Here is a 23,860-nt window from a genome sequence, read left to right as displayed (position 1 = left end):
AGGAGCCTCACCCTGGCTTGGGCCGCGCCCGCAGCTCAGCGGCCTTTTCTTCTGCTCCCGCCCCGCGTTGCTCCCAGGCGGCTGCACCGGCTTGGAGGAGTGGAAGGAGAAGCTCCGCCGCTGGGTGAGTTCCCGGCCACGCTGCTGCCTAGACGACCTAGCCGGAGAACCACTGTCGCGGGTTTGCACCGGGCTGAAGTGCGTTGGCGTACGCGGGCTGCGCTCGGTGGTCACGAGGCTTTCGGGCCGGGGCTCGCTCTTGGGTTCTGGTGGTTCTGCGGGGGCCGCCTGGGATGGCCGAGGGAGGTGTCCGGGAGGCTCAGCGGTTGCACCCTTGGCTGCGACACTTCCTCCCATCCGGTGGGCTGAGACGGTGCAGCCTCAGCACCCGTGAGTTCAGTACCGGGAAAGGGCTCACCACCCATTGAATTGCTGGTGGAGGACTGGCGATGTAACCCAGTGGTTGAGTTCTTTACTCAGGTCCCGGGTTCGATGTTCAGCGTTGCTAAATAGATGGATAATAAACAGTTCCATCTCCTTTAAGGCACACACACGTAGTTGCTTGTGGAACAAGCCAGGGTTGCTTCCCGGGTTCGCAAGAACCTGTCAAATGAATTGCTCGAGAAGTTATTAAAACGTGTTAATGCGTTTTAAAGTCTTTTTGGGTGTAATTTCAGGCTAAACACTCGCAATAGTCAGGATTCTTCTTGCCAAAGAATAGCACAATAATGCTGGAACGTCCTTGCAGATTCTACATTCGCAGATGCGTAGTGTAAAGGCATGAATTTTGATCTTGGCATTGGCGCTGCCAACTTGTAAACACGGGCTCAGTTAAACTCATGTGAATTGGTACCGGTTTCTAAAGTGTTCTTAAAACCCCATATTCCATATGTCTGTGCTGGATTTGTTTTTCTTTGTGAGCTTTTTTTGTTGTTGTTAAAAAGATTTATTTATTTTTATTTATGTGTTTGTGTGCGAGCTTATGTGCACCACATGTGTGCAGGAAGCCAGAGGGCATCAGATCTTTGGAACTGGAGTTTTGAGCAGGTGTTTTGATATGGATGCTGGGAATTGATCCCTGGTCCTCTGGAAGAGCAGCCAGTACTCTTAACCGTTGAGCCTTTCTCTCAGTTCCTCGCTGTGAGAATAGGGAACAGGAATTGCTTAAGAAAAGACAGTAACGGGAGAGATTTATGAGAACAGGAAAGGGTAGAGTATGTGATTACACTATAAGGCTGTAGACTGAAAGGACACACCAAAATGAAAATGATTTATAATTATATAAGAGAAACTTGGGAAGCAGCAAGTATCAACTTTTAAAAAATGAGCATACAAAGCAGTGAGTTTCTCGATGACGTCATTGCTCTCATTCATTCAGCTGCCCCCCACTCCCTCTCTCTGACTCCCTTTCTTCCCTAGCTAGAGCCCTTTTGCTTTCTTGTTTCCCATACTCCTTCACACTATTTCTTGTTTCCCTTAGGGTCTCTTCCTCCCCTCTCATGATCTTCTTTCTAGTATCATGAACTGTATACACACACATGTACACACAAACAAATACACATACAATTATAGAACTTGCAATATTTGTCTTTCTGGGTCTTGGATTTTGTTTAATATAGTGATTTCCAATTGTATGTATTTCCTGCAAATGGCATGATTATATATTTTCTATTGTGTGCGTAAAATTCCAAGGTATATGTGGATCACTCTTTTTTGTTTCCTTTTTCTTTTCTTTTCCACTTATTTTTGTTATGTTTAAGATAGGTTCTCACTGTATAGCTTTATCTGGCTTAGAACTTGACCAAGCTGGCCTTGAACTCAGAAATCCATCTGCCTCTGCCTCCCAAGGGCTTGGGACTAAAGGTGTGCACCTCGTGTCAGGCATGGGCCACATCTATATCCAAGTCATCTAATGGACTTCTAGATTGGTTCTATTTTCTGGCTATTGTAACAGAGTAGCAATGGCCACGAATGTGCATGTATCTCTGTGTTATGTTAATTTGGAGTCATTTGGGTATAGACCCATACTGAATTCCATAGTGGCTAGACAGATTTACATTTCTACCAGCAGGGAGTGAGATTTGCCCTTTAGATACATGCTCGCTAGCATTTGTTGTCTTTTTAAAGTTAATGTGTGCGTGTGCTGTGTGTGGTGTGTGTGTGTGTGGTGTGTGTGTGTGGTGTGTGTGTGCGCACATGGCCTCTCGTGTGAGAGAACCTATAGTGCAGGTGCAGAGTCGGACAATAACTTAGAATTCAGGTCTGCTGTAGCTCTCCAGGACTGAGCTCAGGTTCTCAGGCTCCATGATAAGGGCTTTCACCTACTAAGCCATCTTGCTGTCCTCATTTGTTCTCTTGAAGGCAGCCATTCTGTCTGAGATGGGACCTCAAAGCGGTTTTAGTTTGCTTTTGTTTTTGTTCTGTTTCTTTAAGACAGGTTCTCACTAGGTAGTTCAGGCTGTCCTGGAACTATGTAGACCAGGCTGGCCTTCAACTCACAAAGAACCACCTACCTGCCTCTGCCCCCAGAGTGCTGGAATTAAAGGGACCCATCTCAAAGCAGTTTTAATACCTGATGACTAAGATGTTGAATGCTTGTTTAAGTGTCTCTTGGTCTTTTGTAATTCTTTTGAACCCGGTGTCCAGTTTAGTATTGGTTGAATTTGGTTTTTAATTTTTGCAGTTTCTTTTTTTTTTTTTTTTTTTTTTTTTTTTTTAGTTTTTCGAGACAGGGTTTCTCTGTAGCTTTGGAGCCTGTCCTGGCACTAGCTCTTGTAGACCAGGCTGGTCTCGAACTCACAGAGATCCGCCTGCCTCTGCCTCCCGAGTGCTGGGATTAAAGGCGTGCGCCACCACCGCCCGGCTATTTTTGCAGTTTCTTTTCAGTCCCCTGTCTCATAGGTGGTTGGCGAAGATTTTCCCCTCTGATTCTGTAAGCTCTTTTCATTTTTTATGAAAAGAAGTCTTTTAATTTCATATCATCCTATTTGTTTTATTTCCTGTGAAGTTTTAGTGCTTTTCCAAGTACTATGTTTTAATGATCTCTCTTTATACTTATATAAATAAAGTCAGGTGAAGAGAAATGGCAGTTAACATAAAGCATGATATGATAATATTGGAATGGGAGGTGGTGAGCATCCTAAGTTCAGGGAGAACCTTTGAGGTTCCTTTGCATAGAGATTTTCATTCACACACCCTGAGCCTTCTACATGCTAGACAAGTGCTGTGTCACCAAGATACATCCTCCAGTCTTCAACACACACACACACACACACACACACACACACACACACACTCGTGCACGCGCATACGTATTTTACAGCCAGAAGATACTGTGTGGATGCAGAGTGGTCTGAAGACGAAAGGCCGTGCAGTCCTTCAGCGAGACACTTGCTTGGGTGCCCTGCCATGAATAAAGACTTGCTCTGCTTTTCCGAGCCTTGTTGCTTTAATTGTGAAGTTTGTCTCACGGGTCGTGAGAACTGACGCACGTCCTTCGTGTGGAAAGTGTAGGTATAACCATGCCTGACGTCAGATACACCATCATGACGTCTGACCTGCGTTGTGTTTATAGTGCAGCAGAGAGAACTGGTCACTGGCTTTCATTCAGATTTCGAGAGGACAGTCAGACACAAGGGTATGACGGGAAGTGATCTCCAGCCACCACTCGACTCTGGCTGTCTGCGGACTGGTAATCCCTTTCCTAGTTCTCAAGTTGAGAAACTCACCAGACACACCCATCTCCATCTTGATCTTCGCCATATAGAATTGGGGCTCACTGAAAAGCCGTTCCTCACAGGAAAGTTAAAGAACATGCGTGGGGAGAGCCTGCCTATGAGAGCTCAGACATACATGGGTTAGTTTAGTGAGTACAGATTACAGCCCAAGATAACCAAACCTCTGGAGGTTTGCCTAGAACACACCCGTTGACAGATGCCAGCCTCCAGAAGGGCCTTACTTGGATGCATGTCCACCTCCCTGAGGTTTTCTGGCTCTTCCTAAGTAAAGCCATCTTTATTCTTTTAAGCACCACAATCTTTAAAAAAATTGTAACACTTTCAAAGTTCCCTATCTCTTTAAAAGTTCAAAGTCCCTTAACTGTGGGCTCCTGTACAACAAAAACTAGGTTATTTACTTTCTTATTCCAAGAGAGAACTGGGGCATAGTTACAGTCAGATCAAGGCAAACCCAGAATCTAGATTGTGGAGCTCAGTGTCCAGTATCTGGCATTCATTCATGTTCCTAACAGCCTGGGCAGCCCCACTTCCCCAGCTGCGCCTTCTGCAGCTCACAGAGCTCGCCTTGTAGACGCAGGCCAGCTCAACTCCACACCTGCCATTGACCTTGGCAGAAACTCCAGAGGCCTGATATCTCCAGTATCCCAGCGTCCACTGAAAATGAGATTAGACCTTCACCAGTGGCCTCTCTTGGACGTTGCTTAGCTTCAGCTGCTCTCTAGTCCCTTCGATCTTGCCTCACATGCTTGCTTTCAAAGCCCGTACCATGTGGGTGACCCTTAGATATTGTCAAGTTCCCACCGGCAGCTTGAGAAGCAGCCTTGGCCTTCCCAGACCGCAGCTTGTGTGTTGACCCTAGAGAAATAATTCCTTGAATATTTCACATCCGTGAGGCTGATCTCTTACTAATCACAGCTGATTCTTCAGCCCCAGAGGACCAGCATCTGTTGTCCCAGTAAAGCACAGAAGGTTTCACTTCAGCAGGGCTGGTCTCTCTCGGTAATCAAGCTGCTTTAGCCTTGGCTGATCAGCAACCAGATTCCTAATCCAAAATATCACACGAGTGACCCTAATAGAGTCTTTGCTTCCCTCTGAAATGACCCAAGCCAGGCCTTCATTGTCTACATTATCTTCTAAAGCTCTCACAGCACCCACTCCTTAAAATCTGAGCATTCAACAGTCCCAAGTTCCAACACTTCTATAGTCTTCCCCCCAAAACCATGGTAGAGTAAGTCACAGTAACACCCCATTCCTGGTACCAGTTACCGTGCTAGTTTCTTTTATGTTGCTATGAGATAAACACGGAGGAAAGGGGTTATTTCTTCTGACTGGTTACCCTCTACCATCAAGGGACGTAAAGGCGGAAATCAGAGGAACACTGCTGCTGGCCTGCTTCTCGCTCACATTCAGCTTGCTACCTTTCTTACGTAGCTCAGGCCCACCTCCCTAGAGGTGGTGCTTCTCACAGTAGGCTGGACCATCCTGCATCAGTTAGTCAGAATGCTGCACAGGCATACCCACAGGCCAATTCCCAGTAGAGGTTTCCTCTTCCTACTGGGTGAGGGTGACAGCTAGGATTAGCCATCACACCTACCATGCAGGAACCTGGGTTTGATCTGCAGCACTGCATAAAGCCAGGTGTAGTGATGCATACTTACAATTCCAGGAAGCAGGAGGATCAGACGTTCAGAGCCATCTTTATCTGCTTAGTAAGTTCAAGGTCTGCTTGGCATAGGCGACTGCCTCAAAAACAAAACGAGCCAAAGCCAAAACCAAGGGAAGAAAAAAAATACTTAATATTAAAACTTATAGAACTAATTATGGCTCAAAAATAGCAACAGAAAACTAGGCAGTTAATTTGCGGCACAGCGTGAGGGTATGGATGATGGTAGTATAGTTAAAAATTAAAACTAAGTATCTCTTTACCATAAACTTTTGCTGGCTCTTTGGAGGCTGTTGTGCACCGGGGTGTGCAAATATACCCATCCACAAAGATCCATGTTTACACATTTAACTGTAGAAAAAGACTCGTAAATTAGGTGAATGAAGACTCGACTATATTGTCATATTGAAAAAGAGCTATTATAACAGAATGTAAACACAGGGTCCCCTGAGGCCATCTTTTCTTTGACTCACTGGTTTACAGGAATGACACGATGCTTGGTCTGCACCCAAAGCTGAACTTCTATGGAAGCCCGTGTTCTACACAGGTGCCTGATGGATGTATAGCATCACTTCCCCCCCAGTCATGGAGAAGCTGGGCAGGGGTCTATTTTGGGATAGCGAGAGTTTTGGCGACTAGAGTAAGGGCCTTCAGTTCATTTCAAAGATGCTTGCTTTACAGTGGGGAGGGCTGTGGAGACAGCTCAGTTGGCAAAGTGCTTGCCAAGAGTCCCAGTTTGCGTCCCAGACCTGTGTGAAAAGGCAGGTGGGGTGATGCATGCCTGCAGGGCCCGTGCTTGGGAAGTGAAGACAGGTGGAATCTTGGGACTCGATGGCCAGCCTCCCTGGCTGGACCAGTAAGCTCTGGGCCAGATGATGAAGGATATCACAGAACACAGCCATCCAGATATGACTTTGCTGTTGCAGCCATAAACATCTAGCCTTTATGGATACAGTAGATTCTCAACTTCCCATCATGCACTGAGGAGGAGATATTGAAGCCCCTTCCCTTCCTGAAGAACTAGTGTCTATTAACTGGTGGAGGAGGGGGTGTCATTTTCTCTCAATGGTGTAGCCACTGGGAAACTAGGTGGGAAGAAAGGATTCAGAGGATAAAGGGAGGACAGAGGATAATATATGTGATCACAATACATTACGTGTGTGTGTGTGTGTGTGTGTGTGTGTGTGTGTGTATGAAATAGTCCAAAAGTAAATATAAGTAAGACTGTGCTGTACTATTTGTTGGGCTGGCTGCTCTGGTGATGGTGGTGTTGGTGCAGAAAATACTTAGCATAGGAACCAAAGGTGTACTTCTGACTGAGGTCTGCCTCTGTTTTCCTTCATGCCTCTGTGCTTGTAACACAGTCTGGAGGGAGTGAGCGGGCATTTACCGAGTACACACTTCAAGAGGATTTTGTTCATGGTGAGGGATTTTCATTTGATCTAGGTTTATATTGGTTTCTAATTTTGATATTCCCGAGGGAAATATAATGTTTCCCTTTAGGGACTCACTAAGACAGTGGCAAATGAGTAGCAAATGTTATTGCATGAGGAATTAGGGGTCTAAGGTAAAATAAGAAGGCAGCCTCTTCTGAGCTGTGCTGAAGTGCACACACGCATCAGGGTGTGAGCCTGGCAGATGTAGGCTCAGGGCCCCTGAGAAGTAAGAGTAGAGATTGCTCATTTACGACCTGTCTTTGGGTTTTATTGCTGTGATGAGACACCATGGCCACAGCCACTCTTATAAAGGAAGATATCTAATTGGGACTGGCTTACAGTTTCAGAGGTGTGTTATCATCACGGCACACACATATCAGCATGGTGCCATTCAGATAGACCTGTGGATCAGCAGGCAGCAGTAAGAGAAAGCCCCACTAGGCCTGGTGTGAGCATTTGAAACCTACTGACACCCCACCCCAGTGACACACTTCCTTCAACAAGGCCACACCTAATAGTGCCACTCCCTGTGAACCTATGGGGCCATTTTCATTCAAACCATGCAGGGTCTTGGGCGCGGGCAAAGTTTGTCTCACTTGTTGAAGGGGGTGTTTTGGAGCTCTCTGAATAAAACCCTTGGATAGAGTTTGAAGCAGAAGCTGCCTGTGGGAAGTTATGTGTGGTGGTCTGAATAAGAATGGCTCTCCTGTGTTTGAAGGCTTCCTCACCAGGGAGTGGAACTGTTTGATAGGATTAGAAAGATTAGGAGGTATAGCCTGGTTGGAGAAATTGTGTCTCTGGGGGTAGGCCTTGAGGTTTCAAAAGCCCATGCCACACCCAGTCTTTCTGTCTTAGCCTGTAAATCAGGATGTAGCTCTCAGCTACTGCTCTACCATGCTCCCCACCGTGATGATACTGTACTAAACCTCTGAACCTGCAAGCAAGCACCTCAATTAAATGTTTTCCTTTGTAAGAGTCGCAGTGGTCAGGGCGTCTCTGCACAGCAAGAGAACAGTGACTGAGAATTTTGGTTTTGAACCTTTTTCCCTTTTGTATTCAGGACAAAACCTGGAGGAAGACCTGTGGGAGGCAATGTTTGAGTAACTCCAAGGAACCAGACGGGGAGAATGTCAGCCCTCAACTGGAAGCCCTTTGTGTATGGAGGGCTGGCCTCCATCACAGCGGAATGCGGTAAGGAGCCTGGGCGCTGAAGCCTTGCCTGATGGGGTGTGATGGCTGTCATGTTTGGTGTGTGGTGTGCTTGGCATTCAAATACAGAATGCAGGCTCATGAAATAATAACCTCAGTCTGGAGACAGGTGTTCTCAGAATATGTTTTTAGACAGATTGGTCTTTGGCTACTTATTAGCAGTTTGGGTTTTAAAGTGCGAGAGGGAGAAAGTTGACCAGATAGTTTCAAGACTCCTCCCATTTGGAGTGATTGACCCTGTTACCGTGCCCTTTCCTCCACGTTGCCATTATTAACCCATTTGGCTGCAGAGAAGTTTGGCACTTTCCAGGGACTTCTCTGAACCAGAGCAGATTGACTGTGCTCCGGCACTTTCTAGCTTTTGCATGGCCCGCATTCCGCTCTGACGTCATCAGTTGGGTTCTGACTGCATTGCTCCTGTGTCCATGCTCTGTCAAGCACCTGTTGACAACTTGGCTCCCAAGTGTCTTGTGCTGGCTTGGACATGTCCCTGACTCGATTGACGTGCGAGGTGCCTGATTACCCACATTCTGCAAATGAACGGAAGGGTTTGAGAGACTGAGTCTTCTCCCTGAGTGAGTTAGCCTGGACTTTCTGAGCCAGGGTTGCTGTGTGAGGATGGATTCTGTATATGTGGATAAATGGTCAGGTCGGGTGGCAAGTATCCTTACCTGCCTCATCAGGCTTCATTTTAAACTATAAACTCTTCTTGCTAAGTGAAAATCCCATCGACTTCTATAAACCTCTATTCAGTCATCAAACCCAATCTTAGCTTTTTCATACATAAAAAACACAGTTATTTGGAGTTGTAAGTGGGTTTCCTCTTTGGGTAAATGATTTTGTTTATCTGTTTTATAGCAGCACAGCCTCCTCAGCTTTATATAAAAGTAGATGTTTAACTGAGTTTGGGAGCACACACCTGTAACCCTGGCATTTTGGGAGGTGAGGGCAAGATGATCAGGAGCTCAAGGTCAGCTTCAGCTCAAGGTCAGCTTCAGCTACAGAGCAAGTTGGAAGCCAAGATGGGCAACGCGAGACCTTGTCTCAGAACAAAAACATCTCTCTCTCTCTCTCTCTCTCTCTCTCTCTCTCTCTTTCTCTTTTTCTTTCTTTCTTTCGTCTCTCACTGCCCTGGAACTTGCTAAGTAGGCTAGGCTGCCTGGCCAGCAAGCAAGCCCCTGTCTTCACATCACCTTTTTGTAATGTGGAGGCTGGGAACCAATTCAGGTCTCTATGCTTATATAGCAAGTGTCTTTGCAAGTGGTCTATTTCCCCAGCCCTGACATTTCTTAATGTTACTTTTTTTCAGGGCGATATTTTTTATTTTTCATTACCCCCCCCCCCCAGCTGAGGACCAAACCCAGGGCTGTGGGTTGCTAGGCAAGCACTCTACCACTGAGCTAAATCGCCAACTCTTTTCTTTAACACTTTCAGGCACATTTCCAATTGATTTAACTAAGACCCGGCTCCAGATCCAAGGACAGACAAACGATGCCAACTTCCGAGAAATCAGGTATCGCGGGATGTTGCATGCGCTGATGAGGATAGGTCGAGAAGAAGGGCTGAAGGCGCTGTATTCTGGGTGAGTCCACTTTCGTGTGTGTGTGTGTGTTTAATGTGGGCCCTTTCTAGTGGATACAGGGCCCTCTCCTTGCTCATTTGGTCTGAACACAGCAGCTGGAAATGCTACAGAGCTGTATTGGTGGATTTAGGAATCCTTTGTATGGATGAGCATGAAGTCGTGGGAGGAAGAAGGGAGGATCTGGAGGACCTCCCAGAGGGTGGCCTTGGGATGAATATAACACAGCTGGTTGCCCAGAGGATGGGAGGTTGTTGTTTAGGATGGAAAAATTTGGCTTGCGTTCACTGATTCTGGCTTGAACTTGATATTGTATTGGGAACAACTTAGAGAGAGAGGGGAAAAATCCTGACCGTGTACCTGTCTTCCTGGGTTCTTTGTACTGAGAAGGGGGTGACTACATATTTTAATTTGAGTGGGCATATTAGCTCCATATTTGCATTTTCATCAAAGGTAAGTGTGGGGTCTCAAGCTTCCATTCAGGGACCTCAAAATCACCTCTGATTTCAAGAGCCACTTGTGTTTTGTTACCTTTTCTACGTTAAGAAATCCATTTTCAGCTGGTTGTGGTGGCACATGACTTTAATCCCAGCACTCGGGACGCAGAGGCGGGTGAGTTTAAGGCTAGCCTGGTCTACCTATTGAGCTCCAGCAAGGGAAGACTACATAGAGACACCTAAGACATTTTAGCTGTAGATTATGTCTTTGCGCTTGAGTCTTTCTGAGATTTTCTGACGTGTAGGTTGGCTTTTGTCTGCCTGCATGCCAATGGGACAGGATTGCCCCTGCGATGCTGCGCCAGGCTTCCTATGGCACCATCAAGATTGGCACTTACCAGAGCTTGAAGCGATTAGTTGTGGAACGCCCAGAAGGTGGGTGGCAGCCTGTTTTCCTGGGGACAGTCAGGGGGTTCGTAGTTGCTTTAGTCCAGACATTTTGGAACAGGTTTTTAATTATTTGGTTCATTTTCGACCCCTAAGGAAAAGACTGGGTACAAAGAGTAAGCAAACTGTGCTCGACCTGAGCGGAGAGAAAGAACCTTTGTACAAGTGTTTTCATCACTTGTGTTTGAAATAGCCTCCTCCCAGACCCACCCCACCTCCTTACCCTCTCCCAACATCATGGTCATTTCTTTATGACCCAGAGACTAATTTGTGCTGCCGTGTACTCATGGGTGTGAGACCATCCACTGGGGTGTGGTCAACCTAACAAAGACCATCTGTTCTCTTAAAGGAAAACAGCCCTCTCCCTACCCCAGAAGTCCTCAGTTGTCAGGAGCTTCTCAGCTAGGGGTGGGAGCAGTCATTTGTCTTGATGTTCAAATGCTGAGCTACATGCCATACCATTTCCACTTGCCAACGGGAAATTTTCTGAAATTGAATTATCACCCTATTTTCAGGAAGGCACTAAATGCGTGTGTTGTCTTACTCTAAGAGCTGTGATAGCAGCGTGTGTCTGTGGGATCAGCGTGTGTCTCTGGGATCAGTGTGTGTCTGTGGGATCAGTGTGTGTCTCTGGGATCAGTGTGTGTCTGTGGGATCAGTGTGTGTCTGTGGGATCAGCGTGTGTCTGTGGGATCAGCGTGTGTCTGTGGGATCAGTGTGTGTCTGTGGGATCAGCGTGTGTCTGTGGGATCAGCGTGTGTCTGTGGGATCAGTGTGTGTCTGTGGGATCAGCGTGTGTCTGTGGGATCAGCGTGTGTCTCTGGGATCAGTGTGTATCTGTGGGATCAGCGCGTGTCTCTGGGATCAGCGCGTGTCTGTGGGATCAGCGTGCGTCTGTGGGATCAGTGCGTGTCTCTGGGATCAGCGCGTGTCTGTGGGATCAGCTCGTGTCTCTGGGATCAGCGCGTGTCTGTGGGATCAGTGCGTGTCTCTGGGATCAGCATGTGTCTCTGGGATCAGCGCGCGTCTGTGGGATGAGCACGTGTCTGTGGGATGAGCGCTTGTCTGTGGGATCAGCGTGTGTCTCTGGGATTAGCGCGCGTCTGTGGGATGAGCACGTGTCTGTGGGATCAGCGCGTGTCTGTGGGATCAGCGTGTGTCTCTGGGATCAGCGCGTGTCTCTGGGATCAGCGCGTGTCTCTGGGATCAGCGCGTGTCTCTGGGATCAGCGTGTGTCTCTAGTATCAGCGCGCGTCTGTGGGATCAGCATGTGTCTCTGGGATCAGCATGTGTCTCTGGGATCAGCGCGTGTCTCAGGGATCAGCGTGTGTCTGTGGGATCAGCGCATGTCTCTGGGATCAGCGTGTGTCTCTGGGATCAGCGTGCGTCTGTGGGATCAGCATGTGTCTCTGGGATCAGTGTGTGTCTGTGGGATCAGCGTGTGTCTCTGGGATCAGCGTGTGTCTGTGGGATCAGCGTGTGTTCCTGGGATCAGCGTGTGTCTGTGGGATTAGTGTGTGTCTCTGGGATAAGCATGTGTCTCTGGGATCAGCGCGTGTCTGTGGGATCAGCGTGAATATACAAGGCAGTTGCACTACACATCCATTTGGAAAAACAGAGGAATAGCAGATAATTATTTAAGATTAACTGCTTGATTCACACAGCATACATTTATGTTCAGATGAGCAGGTAGAGTGTAATGGATTAATTTATATTGGAGTCATTTACAGGAAAAACTCTACGGACAAAAAGCCAACCACTGTGTCTTTATTTATAGATGAAACCCTGCTGATCAATGTTGTGTGTGGAATTCTGTCTGGAGTCATATCCTCAGCTATTGCTAACCCAACTGACGTTTTGAAAGTAAGTGCTGGCTGCATCAGAGAGGCACGGTCCACATTTTTTTTTTGGAACTGGGGACAGCATTCAGATGAGACTCCACAAATATAGCAAACTGTGTGTCTTAGCTAGGATTTTATTGCTGTGAACAGACATCATGACCATGGCAACTCTTATAAAGGGAAACATTTAACTGGGGCTGGCTTATAGTTCAGAGGTGTAGTCCATTCATCACGACAGGAAGCATGGTGGCATGCTGGAGAAGAAGCTGAGAATTCTACGTATGGATCCGCAGGGAGCAGGAAGAGACTGAGACCCTAGGCCTGGCTTGAGCTTCTGAGAACTCCCAAAGCCTGCCCCGGTAACACATTTCTTCCAGCTAAGCCACACCTCCTAATAGTACCACTCTCTGTGACCCTGTAGGGGCCATTTTCTTTCTTCAAACCACTACACTATGAGTCTTAAATTTCAAACTTTTAAAAAGCTACTAAGTGGATTTCCACTGATACAGATGAGCTTACTATTGTATAGAGTTCATTTAAATTTTTTTTTTTAGATTTATTTATTTATTATGTATACAACATTCTGTCTTGATGTATGCCCACACACCAGAGGAGGGAGCCAGATCTCACTACAGATGGTTGTGAGCCACCATGTGGTTGCTGGGAATTGAACTCAGGACCTCTGGAAGAGCAGCCAGTACTCTTAACCTCTGAGCCATCTCTCCAGCCCTAGAGTTCATTTTAAAGATAAAAATTTTGGTGATTAAGCAGTAAGAAACCTTTTGTTTATATATATTTGATTTTGCTTTTTACAGAAAATCTCCTCTATTTTGTTGGTTCATTGAATAATGCAGTAGCTACACAAAATTGCATAAATCTAGGCTTCATGTTAATATTTTTTAAAAATGTATTTATTTATTATTTTATTTGTGTGGGTGTTCTATCTGCATGCATGACTGTGTACCATGTGTGCAGCATCTGCAGAGGCCAGAAGAGGGCATCATATCCTCTAGAACTGGAGCTACAAATGGTTGTGAGCCATCATGTAGGTGCTGGGAACTGAACCCAAGTCCTCTGCAAAAGCCCAGTGCTCTCTGCCATTGAGCTGTCTCTCCGGCCCCCTCATTAATATTTCTGAATATGTTTTCTTTCCTACTACCTTTATGCCAGGAAATACAAATGGAAATATGTCACCTATAACAGTTAGAAGCAACACGTTCATGAACTATTGAGGACACACTGAATAGACACTAATCTATTAAGGGATTAAGGCAAAGGGATGATGAGTAATTAAAAAAAAATCCCACATGAATGCCGTCTGGAGCTCCCCTCTCCATTCCCTTATTTAACAAGATTCTATGCTTTGGACTGTGTGATAGCATCTCGAATGACTAGGGGAGGACCCTGCCTTCTGGAACCTTCACTCTGATAGGTGCTGACAGGCATCAAACTATGACATGTTGGGCACACAATGCTTCATGCCTGCTATAAAGGCAAGGGGTAGCATGCAGTCCATACTCCTATTAATTTCTTTATTCCTTTTCCAGGGTTTCTCTGTGTAGCCCTGGCTTGTCCTTTCTGTAGACCAAAACTAGCCTCCAACTCACAGAGATAGATCCACCTGCCTCTGCCTCCCGAGTGCTGGGATTAAAGGCATGTGCCACCACTGCCCAGTTCTCCTATTAATTTCTTTTGTTTTTTTGAGATGGAGTTTCTCTGTGGGACAGTCCTAACTGTCCTGGAACTCACTCTGTAGACCAGGCTGACCTTGAACTCACAGAGATCCACCTGCCTTTGCCTCTCAGTGCAAGTGTGCACTGGCTCCTATTAATTTCTTAAATCGGGAAGGTTGTGTCTGTATTTTGGTTAGTTTCCCCAAGTCAGCCAAGTTAGTGAGGCAGTAACAGTTCCATTTGAAGTTAGTGTCAATATATTTGTTCCCTCAACAAATGTAAGATATTGATTTTTTTTTAATGAGAATTCCTTCATTCTGTTTTTCTCTCTGATTTATTTAATGGGTATGGGTGTTTTGCTTGTATGTATGTCTGTATACCACTTGGATGCCTGGTACCCATCCCTGGGACTGGAGTTACAGACAGTTGAACTACCATATGGGTGCTAGGAATTGAACTTGGGTCCTCTGGAAGAGCAGTCAGTGCTCTTAACCACTGAGCCACCTCCCCAGCCCTTCTCTTTACTCCTAAGACAAAAGACTCCATTGAACATTCCACATAACTGTAGAGTCTCAGTCAGTCACGTGGCTCTCCTAGGCTCTGTGAACTGTGGAAGTTCCAGTGTATGAAAGTGTAACAGCATCCTGTTGATGGCTTATTTGCATACCTTTGACAATTTGGAAATAATTGTGGCTTGGAGCAATTTAAGAACTAGGCTTGCTGCAGTTTACTGCAGCCGAGTGCACTGGGTGACTCTCACTGGTTATAGTAAACTTTAAATATTAACATCACTTTCTCTAGCTGGCTGTGGTGGCACACACCTTTAATCCCGCTAGTGCAACTATGAGTTTGAAGCCAGAGTGGTCTACAAAGCGAGCTCCAGGGCAGCCAGGATTATGCAGAGAAATCCTGCGTCAGAAAAAAAAAAATCCTCTGTTTTTCCTTCTTACTAACTCATAGACAGAAATAGGCTACACTCCCAAAAGACAACAACCGAGAGAGAGAGAGAGAGAGAGAGAGAGAGAGAGAGAGAGAGAGAGAGAAACAGAAAAGACCCAAGACTTAAAATGCTGGATAATACACTGTGATGCTGCTTAGTCCTTTTTAGCGCTGGAGTTGCTAAGGGCCAACCTATGCCATGGGTCTTCCCAGGGTGTGTGAAGGGAGCATCACAGGGACCTGTGCCATGGGTGCCAAGGGTATTTGAAGGGAGCATCACAGGGACCTGTGCCATGGGTCTGCCCAGGGCATCTGAAGAGAGCATCACAGGGACCTATGCCATGGGTGCCATGGGTGCCGAGGGTATCTGAAGGGAGCATCACAGGGACCTGTGCCATGGATGCTGAGGGTATCTGAAGGGAGCATCACAGGGACCTGTGCCATGGGTGCCGAGGGTGTGTGAAGGGAACATCACAGGGACCTGTGCCATGGGTGCCGAGGGTATCTGAAGGGAGCATCACAGGGACCTGTGCCATGGGTCCCGAGGGTATCTGAAGGGAGCATCACAGGGACCTATGCCATGGGTGCCGAGGGCATCTGAAGGGAGCATCACAGGGACCTGTGCCATGGGTGCCGAGGGCATCTGAAGGGAGCATCACAGTCATATTTATGCTGGTTTTCCCCAAGCACCATTAAGCACCTGATGGGAGGTTTTCTTAGGTCTCTGGTGGTGAGGGGTGGAGAACAGGCCAGTCTCCTTCTCATGTTACATCTTCTGATGATCTGTAGATCCGAATGCAAGCCCAGAACAGCGCTGTTCAAGGAGGAATGATAGGCAACTTCATTAACATCTACCAGCAGGAAGGGACAAGAGGACTGTGGAAGGTGAGCCTGGAGCGCCGAAGAAGTCACAGCTGGCTTTTCATGTCCCCTCCTCACTGTTTTAATCTGAGTGTCGTCATGGAGTAAGAGGAACGCCACTTTCTCCATTTGAGGACGCCTTCCTTCTTACTGTTAAAATGGGAACGTGAGGAGTGCGTTGTGGTTTCCAGCTGCCCCTTAGATAGTGCACACGGGGGATTTGTGAAAGCCGAGCTCTTTTTGTTTATTTGATGTTTGCTTTTCATTGTTTTGGTTCTTTGATGTCCCTGGGTCCCCTTCCCACTGGGTGGGGGACCTACACAGTTTCATGGCTTAGGTGAAGTCTGTGGTCAGGCAAGTGCCGATGTAGAGCATGGGTCTGATCCTTCAGCATGGCAGGAACTGGAGGCTTTGAGGATGGTTTGTCCAAGCCACGGTCTGGCCAGGAATCGACTCTTGAGTTCCCACTTGGTGCTTCTTAACTCTGTTACTCCCCTCTCCTACCTGATGACAGAACTAGTAATGGGTGGGATAGAGCTCCGTACCCTGGCCTTCCCTGGAGGGATGTGGAAATCATGTTCCTATTCATGTTTCTACCCAGGGCGTGTCCCTCACAGCGCAGAGGGCTGCCATTGTTGTTGGTGTGGAACTTCCAGTCTATGACATTACCAAGAAGCACCTGATTCTCTCAGGCCTGATGGGAGACACCGTCTCTACGCATTTTCTGTATGTGTATGGATTTTAAAATTTAATATTTTAACTGGGCAGTCTTGGCGCTTGCCTTTAATCTCAGCACTAGGGAGGCAGAGGCAGGTGGATCTCTGTGAGTTTGAGGCCAGCCTGGTCTACAAAGTGAGTTCCAGGGACAGCCAGGGCTACAAAGAGAAATGCTGTCTTGAAAAAAATAAAGATTAATATTTTAGGTATGCATTACCTTAGGGTGAAATTTTTGTATAAATTTATGGAAGTTTTAGAGAAAGTATTTAATAGTATTATACTTTTTTTTTTTTTTTTTTTTTTTTTTTTTGGTTTTTCGAGACAGGGTTTCTCTGTGGCTTTGGAGCCTGTCCTGGAACTAGCTCTGTATACCAGGCTGGTCTCGAACTCACAGAGATCCGCCTACCTCTGCCTCCCTAGTGCTGGGATTAAAGGAGTGTGCCACCATCACCCGGCTTATACTTTCTTATTTGAAAAATCGTAATACAGAAGTCAAACACGACCAGATAAAAGTCTTTATGCCTTCACATAGGTAGCTATTGTTAACAGATATGTACCTGTGTGTATGCAAACAGTGTGTTTGCACACAAACATCACATGTAGTTTACAAACAAGGAAAGTAATGTTTGTATTACACTGCTTTTAAAAGCGTGACAACACATCCCAAATATATTTCCCATGTCTGTTCTTACAGCTTTAGCTATTTCTGATTGTTCATGTTTGTGTCGGTGCACACGGTGCAAAGGCCTGCCGAGGTCAGAGGGATGATGTCAGAGCCCCAGAACTGGAGTTCCAGGCAGACGTTAACATCAGATATGGGTGCTGGGAATCTAACTTGGATTCTATAGGAACACTATACCCTCTTAACTGCTGAGCCGTCTCTCTGACCTTCACTTGTTTTTAATAACTACAGGTTATCACGTTTATACATATACAGCATAGACCATTTAATCCATCGTTGGGCTCAGTGACTTGGTCTCGACGGGGACATTTAGGCAAGTGTGGCCAGTGTGCTGTGTTTCACCACTAGGGGGAGCACTATCTACAACTAGTGGGCAGAGTTTGTATGCTGCAAATATGGGCAAACTTTAGTGTGAACAAAACAACCTCCACAACAGAGAATGAGCGAGTCAGCAAATGAGGAACGCTGAGGTGGAAACCTGAGCTGACGGATACTGATAAAATAAAACTGCAGCAGAGTTCAGTTCGGTGGTGTTTAGTTTGAACAGAAGAAATGTTCAGGAGCCGGGCTGTGCCTTTAATCCCAGCACTTGGGAGGCAGAGGCAGGAGGATCTCTGTGAGTTTAAGGCCAGCCTGGTCTACAGAGTGAGTTCCAGGATAGCCAGGGCTGTTGCACAGAGGAAAAAAAAAGAAAAGAAACTGTTGAGGAAGAGAGTAGCACTCACAGTGAAAAGTGGTTCCGAGAGCCGCATCTGCGGTGTGCGCAGGAGTGTTTAGGCCAGAGAAGAGGAGATGGCCTGTAGATGATCTCCACGGAGTTTAGCAAGGAAGTGAGAGTGTAGCCATTCTGTTTTATGCTTTCTGCAACTCAGTAAGTTAAATAAATTAGGGTATAGTTACTTATATACACAGACAGGTGTTGGCTAGATACAACCCAGTTTAGCAACGATACTCAGTGTGGCCTATGGTAGTCTAGTGAGAATGACAGTCTGCTAGAACTTAAGACCCCGTGGGGGATACGCAGTGAGGTATCCCCTTGTGCTTTATTTATTTTTAGACTTGTTTTTACATGTATGAGTGTTTTACCTGTGTGTGGGGGTGTGGTGTGTGTGTATTCACTATGCATGTGCTTGGTGCCTGCACAGCTCAGGGCATCAGGACCCTGGAACTGGAGTTACGGGTGGCTGTGCGTCACCATGTGGGTGCTGGGATCTGAACCTGGGTCCTCTGTGAGAACAAGTGCTCCTATTGGATGAGCCATCTCCAGTCCCATGGACCTCATTCTTGGTCCCGCTCAGGTAGCTCTGTATTTACTTGAAGGTCATTTGGGAGGAAGCTGTCTTGTTTCCCACCTGTGTAGCTGTAGCTGCGTGGGAGTTCTTGTCGTTTCCAATACTATTTTCTCCGTAGGTCAAGCTTCACCTGTGGTCTGGTGGGGGCTCTGGCCTCCAACCCTGTTGATGTTGTGAGGACCCGCATGATGAATCAGAGGGTCCTTCTTGATGGCGGGTGCTCTGGCTACAAAGGTACCGTGGATTGCCTATTGCAGGTGAGAATGAGTGTCTGTGCAGGATTGTGAGCTACACGCACACACACACACACACACACTCACACACATACACACACACTCACACACATACACACACACACATTGCAGTCACTAAGTTATGATGATGGGCGAGGCCATAGAGCCCTTGGGGAGGCATATAATACATATAACATATACTTTTTAAAAAAATTTTTAAGACAGGGTCTTAGCTATGCAGCCCTGGCTGGCATGGAATTTGCTGTGTAGACCGAGATCCACCTGCCTCTGCTGTTATAAAAGGCATGTGCCACCATGCCTGGTATGACAGGACATTTTTGGTTGCCATGGTTTCAACCACACTAGGGTTGAAAGTCCAAGAGCTATATGAAATTTTATAAATTAAAGTTCATTTTCCACATACTTTTCCCCTGCTAGGAAGGTTGCTAAAATAGTAATATTTTCTGTGGTTACAAAACTCTCCCTTTCCAGAGTGGACCTCTTCCCTCTTGGGTCCAACTGGAGTAAGTATCCTGTCCATATGTTACTCACAGGAGTGCATCAATCTGACCGCAGCTTAGAGTACTGGTTCTAGCAGAGGAAAGTGTTCAGCTTCCCCACCAGGTCACCAGCAGCCAAAGCTTAGGGACGCTTGCTCCAGGTCTCAGCATAATGCTAATACTTCTTAGTCTTCAAGGATTGCTTTACATTTTTAAAATAGTTTATATATATGTAAACTATATATATATGTGTGTGTGTGTGTGTGTGTGTGTCTGTTATATCTGTGTGTGTGTGTGTGTGTGTGTGTGTGTGTGTGTATGCTGCATGCATACCTGCAGGCCAGAAGAGGGCATCAGATCCCATTATAGATGGCTGTGAGCCACCATGTGGTTACTGGGAATTGAACACACAGACCTGTGGAAGAGCTGCCAGTGCTCTTAACCACTGAGCCATCTCTCCAGCCCTGCTTTACATTTTTTAAAAATTATGTTTATTTTGTGTCTGTTTACTCTGTCTCAAAAAGCAAACAAATGAAAATTGTCATTTGTAAATGGCACCACCCAAAGCCTGTTGAGTCCGCTCAGGCATTTGGTTTCTCTATATTCTTGCATCTAGATTGGAATAGGTACCAATGGCTGCATCTCCCCATCTTCTGAATCCCTTGCCTCCAGCAGCCAGCAGGTCATTCCATTAGGAACTGCAGCTCCTGTGTGACACATGGCCTTTAGGGGCACAACACACAAGCTGGTTGTACATCGGCACTCCCAACCTTATAGTGGGCTGTGCGGGCAGAGCAGGGTGGTGCCCTGAGCAGCAGGGTGGGCTGCTGCTCTTTGCCACAACTGAGGGGAAAGACCACTTTGGCAGGCTTGGTTTCCCAGGCTCAGTCAGGACAACTGTGGGATTCAGTTATTTCCACCATTTAGGTTGGGGGTGGGGGTGGCATCCTCAACTTTGGGATTTAATTCGACTAAAAAGTATATCAGTTTGACACATTATTGATGCATTTGACATAATTGGAGAATGGGAAGTTAATACTTTTTTGTTTTCTTTTTAATAGACATGGAAGAATGAAGGTTTTTTGGCTCTATATAAAGGTTTTTGGCCAAATTGGTTGCGCCTTGGTCCTTGGAATATCATTGTATCCTTTTTTGTTGTGGTCGATCTAAAAAAGGCTATAACCAAAGAATATTATTTGTTTTGTTTACAAACTAAAATGTAGAAGTAAGTTCTTGTCCTTTTGAGTTCCTCTGATTCTAAGAAATAGCCACTCTGGACTGGAGAGAAGGTTGTGTGGTTGAGAGCATGGGCATTTCTTCCAGAGGACCTGAGTTCAAGTCCCAGCAACCACGCGGTGACTCACAGTCATCTGCAATTCCAGAGTGATGTGATTGCTATGTCTCCTGCTCTCCTGGGGAAGGATGTGGGTGCCATCAGCGTGTAAGCGTGTTTACTGTAGGTCACTGACCGAACATGGGCGGGACTTAGCTCTGGAAGTGACAGCCAGGTGTCAGGTCAGGAGGGGCAGGTCAGCAGACATGGAAAGAGTTCGACGTAGGGGTGCTGGGGTTGGCATCCCCTTTCTTTGTTGATGGAGAAATGCCAGAGAAGAGCTTCCTGGGGCTCTGTTGTACTCTGCCCAGTGAGGTCTTTGCTGATGAGAGTGGGTATCATTCCTGAGGAGCCTGAGGCTGAGGGGTTTGTAGGTCTCAGCTCTGCTCTCTGTCCTGAGTTGCCCTTGGGCAACACCTGGGGAGGCAGCCTGAGACTGGGCATGGAACTCAAGTGGGATGGCGTCCTTGGGCAAGCTGTCTGCAGATGCTTACCAGCAGAGAAGCCAAGTTGTCTGTCTGCTCTATGTGTCGGACTTGGTAACATGACATTTTCTTGGCATCCTTAACCCATAACCATAGTTCTTTTTGACATACGAGCAGCTGAAGAAACTGGACATGTGACCAGTCTGTGCTACGCGAGACATTCTCCTGAAAAGCCAGCTTCGGCGATGGTAGAACCTCCTGTGCTTTTGGCTGCTTCTCCCCGCACAGCTCATCACAGCTTCTAGGATGAGAGAGCACTAGGATGGTGAAGACCGGGTTCCTCAGATTGTCATGCGTTGGCACCAGGCGCTTTTTCATCCGTGTTCAGAGACTAAACCGTAACACGTTGTCGTGTGTAATGGTTTTTACTGTGGAAGTGCCCTTTGACACCAGAGATAATGTACAGAATACACGTTTCTTTCTGTAGAAAACTTGCAGGGAAAATCAGGACCGTGTGCAGTTTTCCTCTGGGAGAGCCGCCTTGCTGCTTCTGGACTTCAGCTGTGGGAACGCTCCGGAGTGATGGAGGCCCAGGAGGGTGGGGTCCTGTTCTTGTTCTGAGAAGGCTCCGGAGTGATTGAGTGTTGTCGTTGTCCCCCGTTCCCCCTCCCCCCTCACACCTTGGCTAGTATTATTCCTCGACCGTTGAGAGCTTTAGTTTAGTGAGCTGAAGAGATTTTACATTTGGACTTTTAAGGTCTCAACCTGTGCGGTGCACTGAGCTTGTCAGTGCAGGAAGTAGATTTTTAAAACATTCACTGCTTTATAGTTTGTGATCGGGCAGACTCCTTCACTCGCAGTAAGTGAAGTTAAGCCTCCGAAGGCTCGACCTTTGTCAGGTAATGTTAGCCATTTGCCCTATGATTTTTAGCAAAGTTTGTTTTTTCCATGTTGATCACATGGAGCTAATCATGCTTTGTGAAGTCGGTGTCAGATAAAGGGAAAAGTACCGAGACTGCCACGTGAAACGGGAGTGTGTTTACGTAAACAGTTGAGGTACCATGGGGTTCTCCTGACGGAAGGCCTTGTTGAGTAGCATTGCAGGTGAGGATTTTAGTTGCTAGTGACCGGAAGAGGGATGCCTCCAGACTTCTAGCCTTTCCTTTAGCTCAGGGCGGGTTTGTTTCAAAACCTTTCTCTGAGATTTCCTAGTTAACTTCCTTGAAATTAAAAACAAATGATTTATTTTCTTTCATCCCCTTTAATTTTTGTGACGTTGGGGTTCAAACCTAGTGCATTCTGGGTATCTGCCGCACACGAGCCCCGCCCCAACCCAAACTGATGACTTTATCTCCTTTCCGGTAACAGGTACATAACGCCCGGGTACCTATTTTTATTTCTTCTGAGACTGATAAAAACCTCTTATACTTTTAAAGCAGAAGATGTCTCTAAGAGCCAAGAGCTTTCTGTTTCTAGAAGGGAGCCCAGTCCCTTTAGGTGTACCCTGTGGAAGTCCCAGTGCTAACTGGGACTCTAAGCCGGGCCGATGCCAGGTGTATTCCTCATCTCTTCTCGAGGCAGAAGCGTGAGGGTTTCCTTCCCCTGAGGGTTGAGTGCTTTTTTCTCTCATACATTTTCACCTTGGCTTCTTTATTAATGTTTTCATTTGAAAACAGCGAAGCTGGGTTTGATTTCTAAAAGTAAAAGCTAAGACGAAATGGTCACAGAGAGCAGATGGCTTAAAGATGAAGAAAGGTCACAACTCCCTAGCACGCCACTAGATGGCAGTGGAGGACCCACGCTGCTGCTGGCCAGGCTCCCACTCTGTATTAGAGCTGTTTCCCTTCTGACCTGAACCTTCCCTTCAGTGATAGACTCCACAGAGGCTTTGAGTTGGAAGGACTGCATTTTTCTCAAACCACTTTTTGTTTATTTTTGTTTTTTCGAAACAGCCCTAGCTGTCCTGGAAAACTCTTTTTTTTTTTTTTTTTTTTTAAGACCGAACTGTTCACTCATAGAGATTCGTCTGCCTCTGCCTCTCAAGGGCTGGAATTAAAGGCGTGTACCCCCACCGACTGGCGGAAAAAGCAAAAAAAAAAAAAAAAGTAGTAACAGGTCCATTTTGAAGATCATGTAAAGAGTAAATGTCAGATAGCATTATCAGTTTATTCAAATTATGTATGTGTCTGTACCTAGATGAAAAGAAACTTTTTTTTTTTTTTTTGGATTTCTCGAGACAGGGTTTCTCTGTAGCTTTTGGTTCCTGTCCTGGAACTAGCTCTTGTAGACCAGGCTGGCCTCGAACTCACAGAGATCCGCCTGCCTCGGCCTCCCGAGTGCTGGGATTAAAGGCGTGTGCCACCACCGCCCGGCAGATGAAAAGAAACTTAAGCTACACTGTAAACTTCAGCGTGTTTTTAGGCAGAATTGCAGTATTTTAAGACAAGGGTGGTGTCAACTTACTAAATTAAGTGCCTTATATGACAGGGTTGTCACCTGCTTTTCCTATCCCCCTGGAGTTAACACAGTTGTTGATGCCCCTCACCCAGAGACAACTTAAAGCACTTGGTGATATGGATGTGGCCGTAACACTTCCGCTTGGCAGTTTGCTTAAGTATGATGAAAACTATTTCGAGTTTTTGTAACTAAGTTGAAGGAAATTGTGTTGTTATTGATGCTGTGATCTGGAATGTAAACATGGTTCCCGTTCTCTGTATTTATTCATCTGCTGTAAATAGTATGTGTTATGTAAAGAATATACATTTTCCACAAGCTTTTCTATTTCAAGCTCTTTATACATGGTTGGATTGTGTGGCATAAACCTTGTTTTATTATTTAATAAACTGAAATAATATA

At 46.3% G+C, this 23,860-nt stretch overlaps 1 protein-coding gene across 3 annotated transcripts; it reads left to right on the top strand.

Moving 5' to 3' along the window:
• On the top strand, positions 1-23,860 carry Slc25a30 (solute carrier family 25 member 30). Of its 3 annotated transcripts, none has more exons than XM_041673684.1 (10): positions 1-124; positions 7,897-8,027; positions 9,480-9,627; positions 10,402-10,496; positions 12,286-12,371; positions 15,751-15,846; positions 16,424-16,548; positions 18,632-18,770; positions 20,308-20,388; positions 21,161-23,860. In XM_041673684.1, the coding sequence occupies exons 2-10, from the start codon at positions 7,964-7,966 to the stop codon at positions 21,200-21,202; spliced, it is 876 nt and encodes a 291-aa protein (XP_041529618.1). In that variant the 5' UTR covers positions 1-124; positions 7,897-7,963; the 3' UTR covers positions 21,203-23,860. The 3 variants fall into 3 exon arrangements, with proteins under 3 accessions (XP_041529618.1, XP_041529627.1, XP_041529637.1); XM_041673693.1 differs by having other exon boundaries at positions 64-198; XM_041673703.1 differs by lacking the exons at positions 1-124; positions 7,897-8,027 and having other exon boundaries at positions 9,540-9,627; positions 10,367-10,496.

Source organism: Microtus oregoni, unplaced genomic scaffold (genome assembly GCF_018167655.1).
Source record: "Microtus oregoni isolate MIOR12 unplaced genomic scaffold, Mior012 000001F_ref0000356, whole genome shotgun sequence".
Classification (NCBI taxonomy): domain Eukaryota; kingdom Metazoa; phylum Chordata; class Mammalia; order Rodentia; family Cricetidae; genus Microtus; species Microtus oregoni.
The sequence above is the reverse complement of the archived record's forward strand: the minus strand, read 5'-3'. Positions and strand labels throughout refer to the sequence as shown.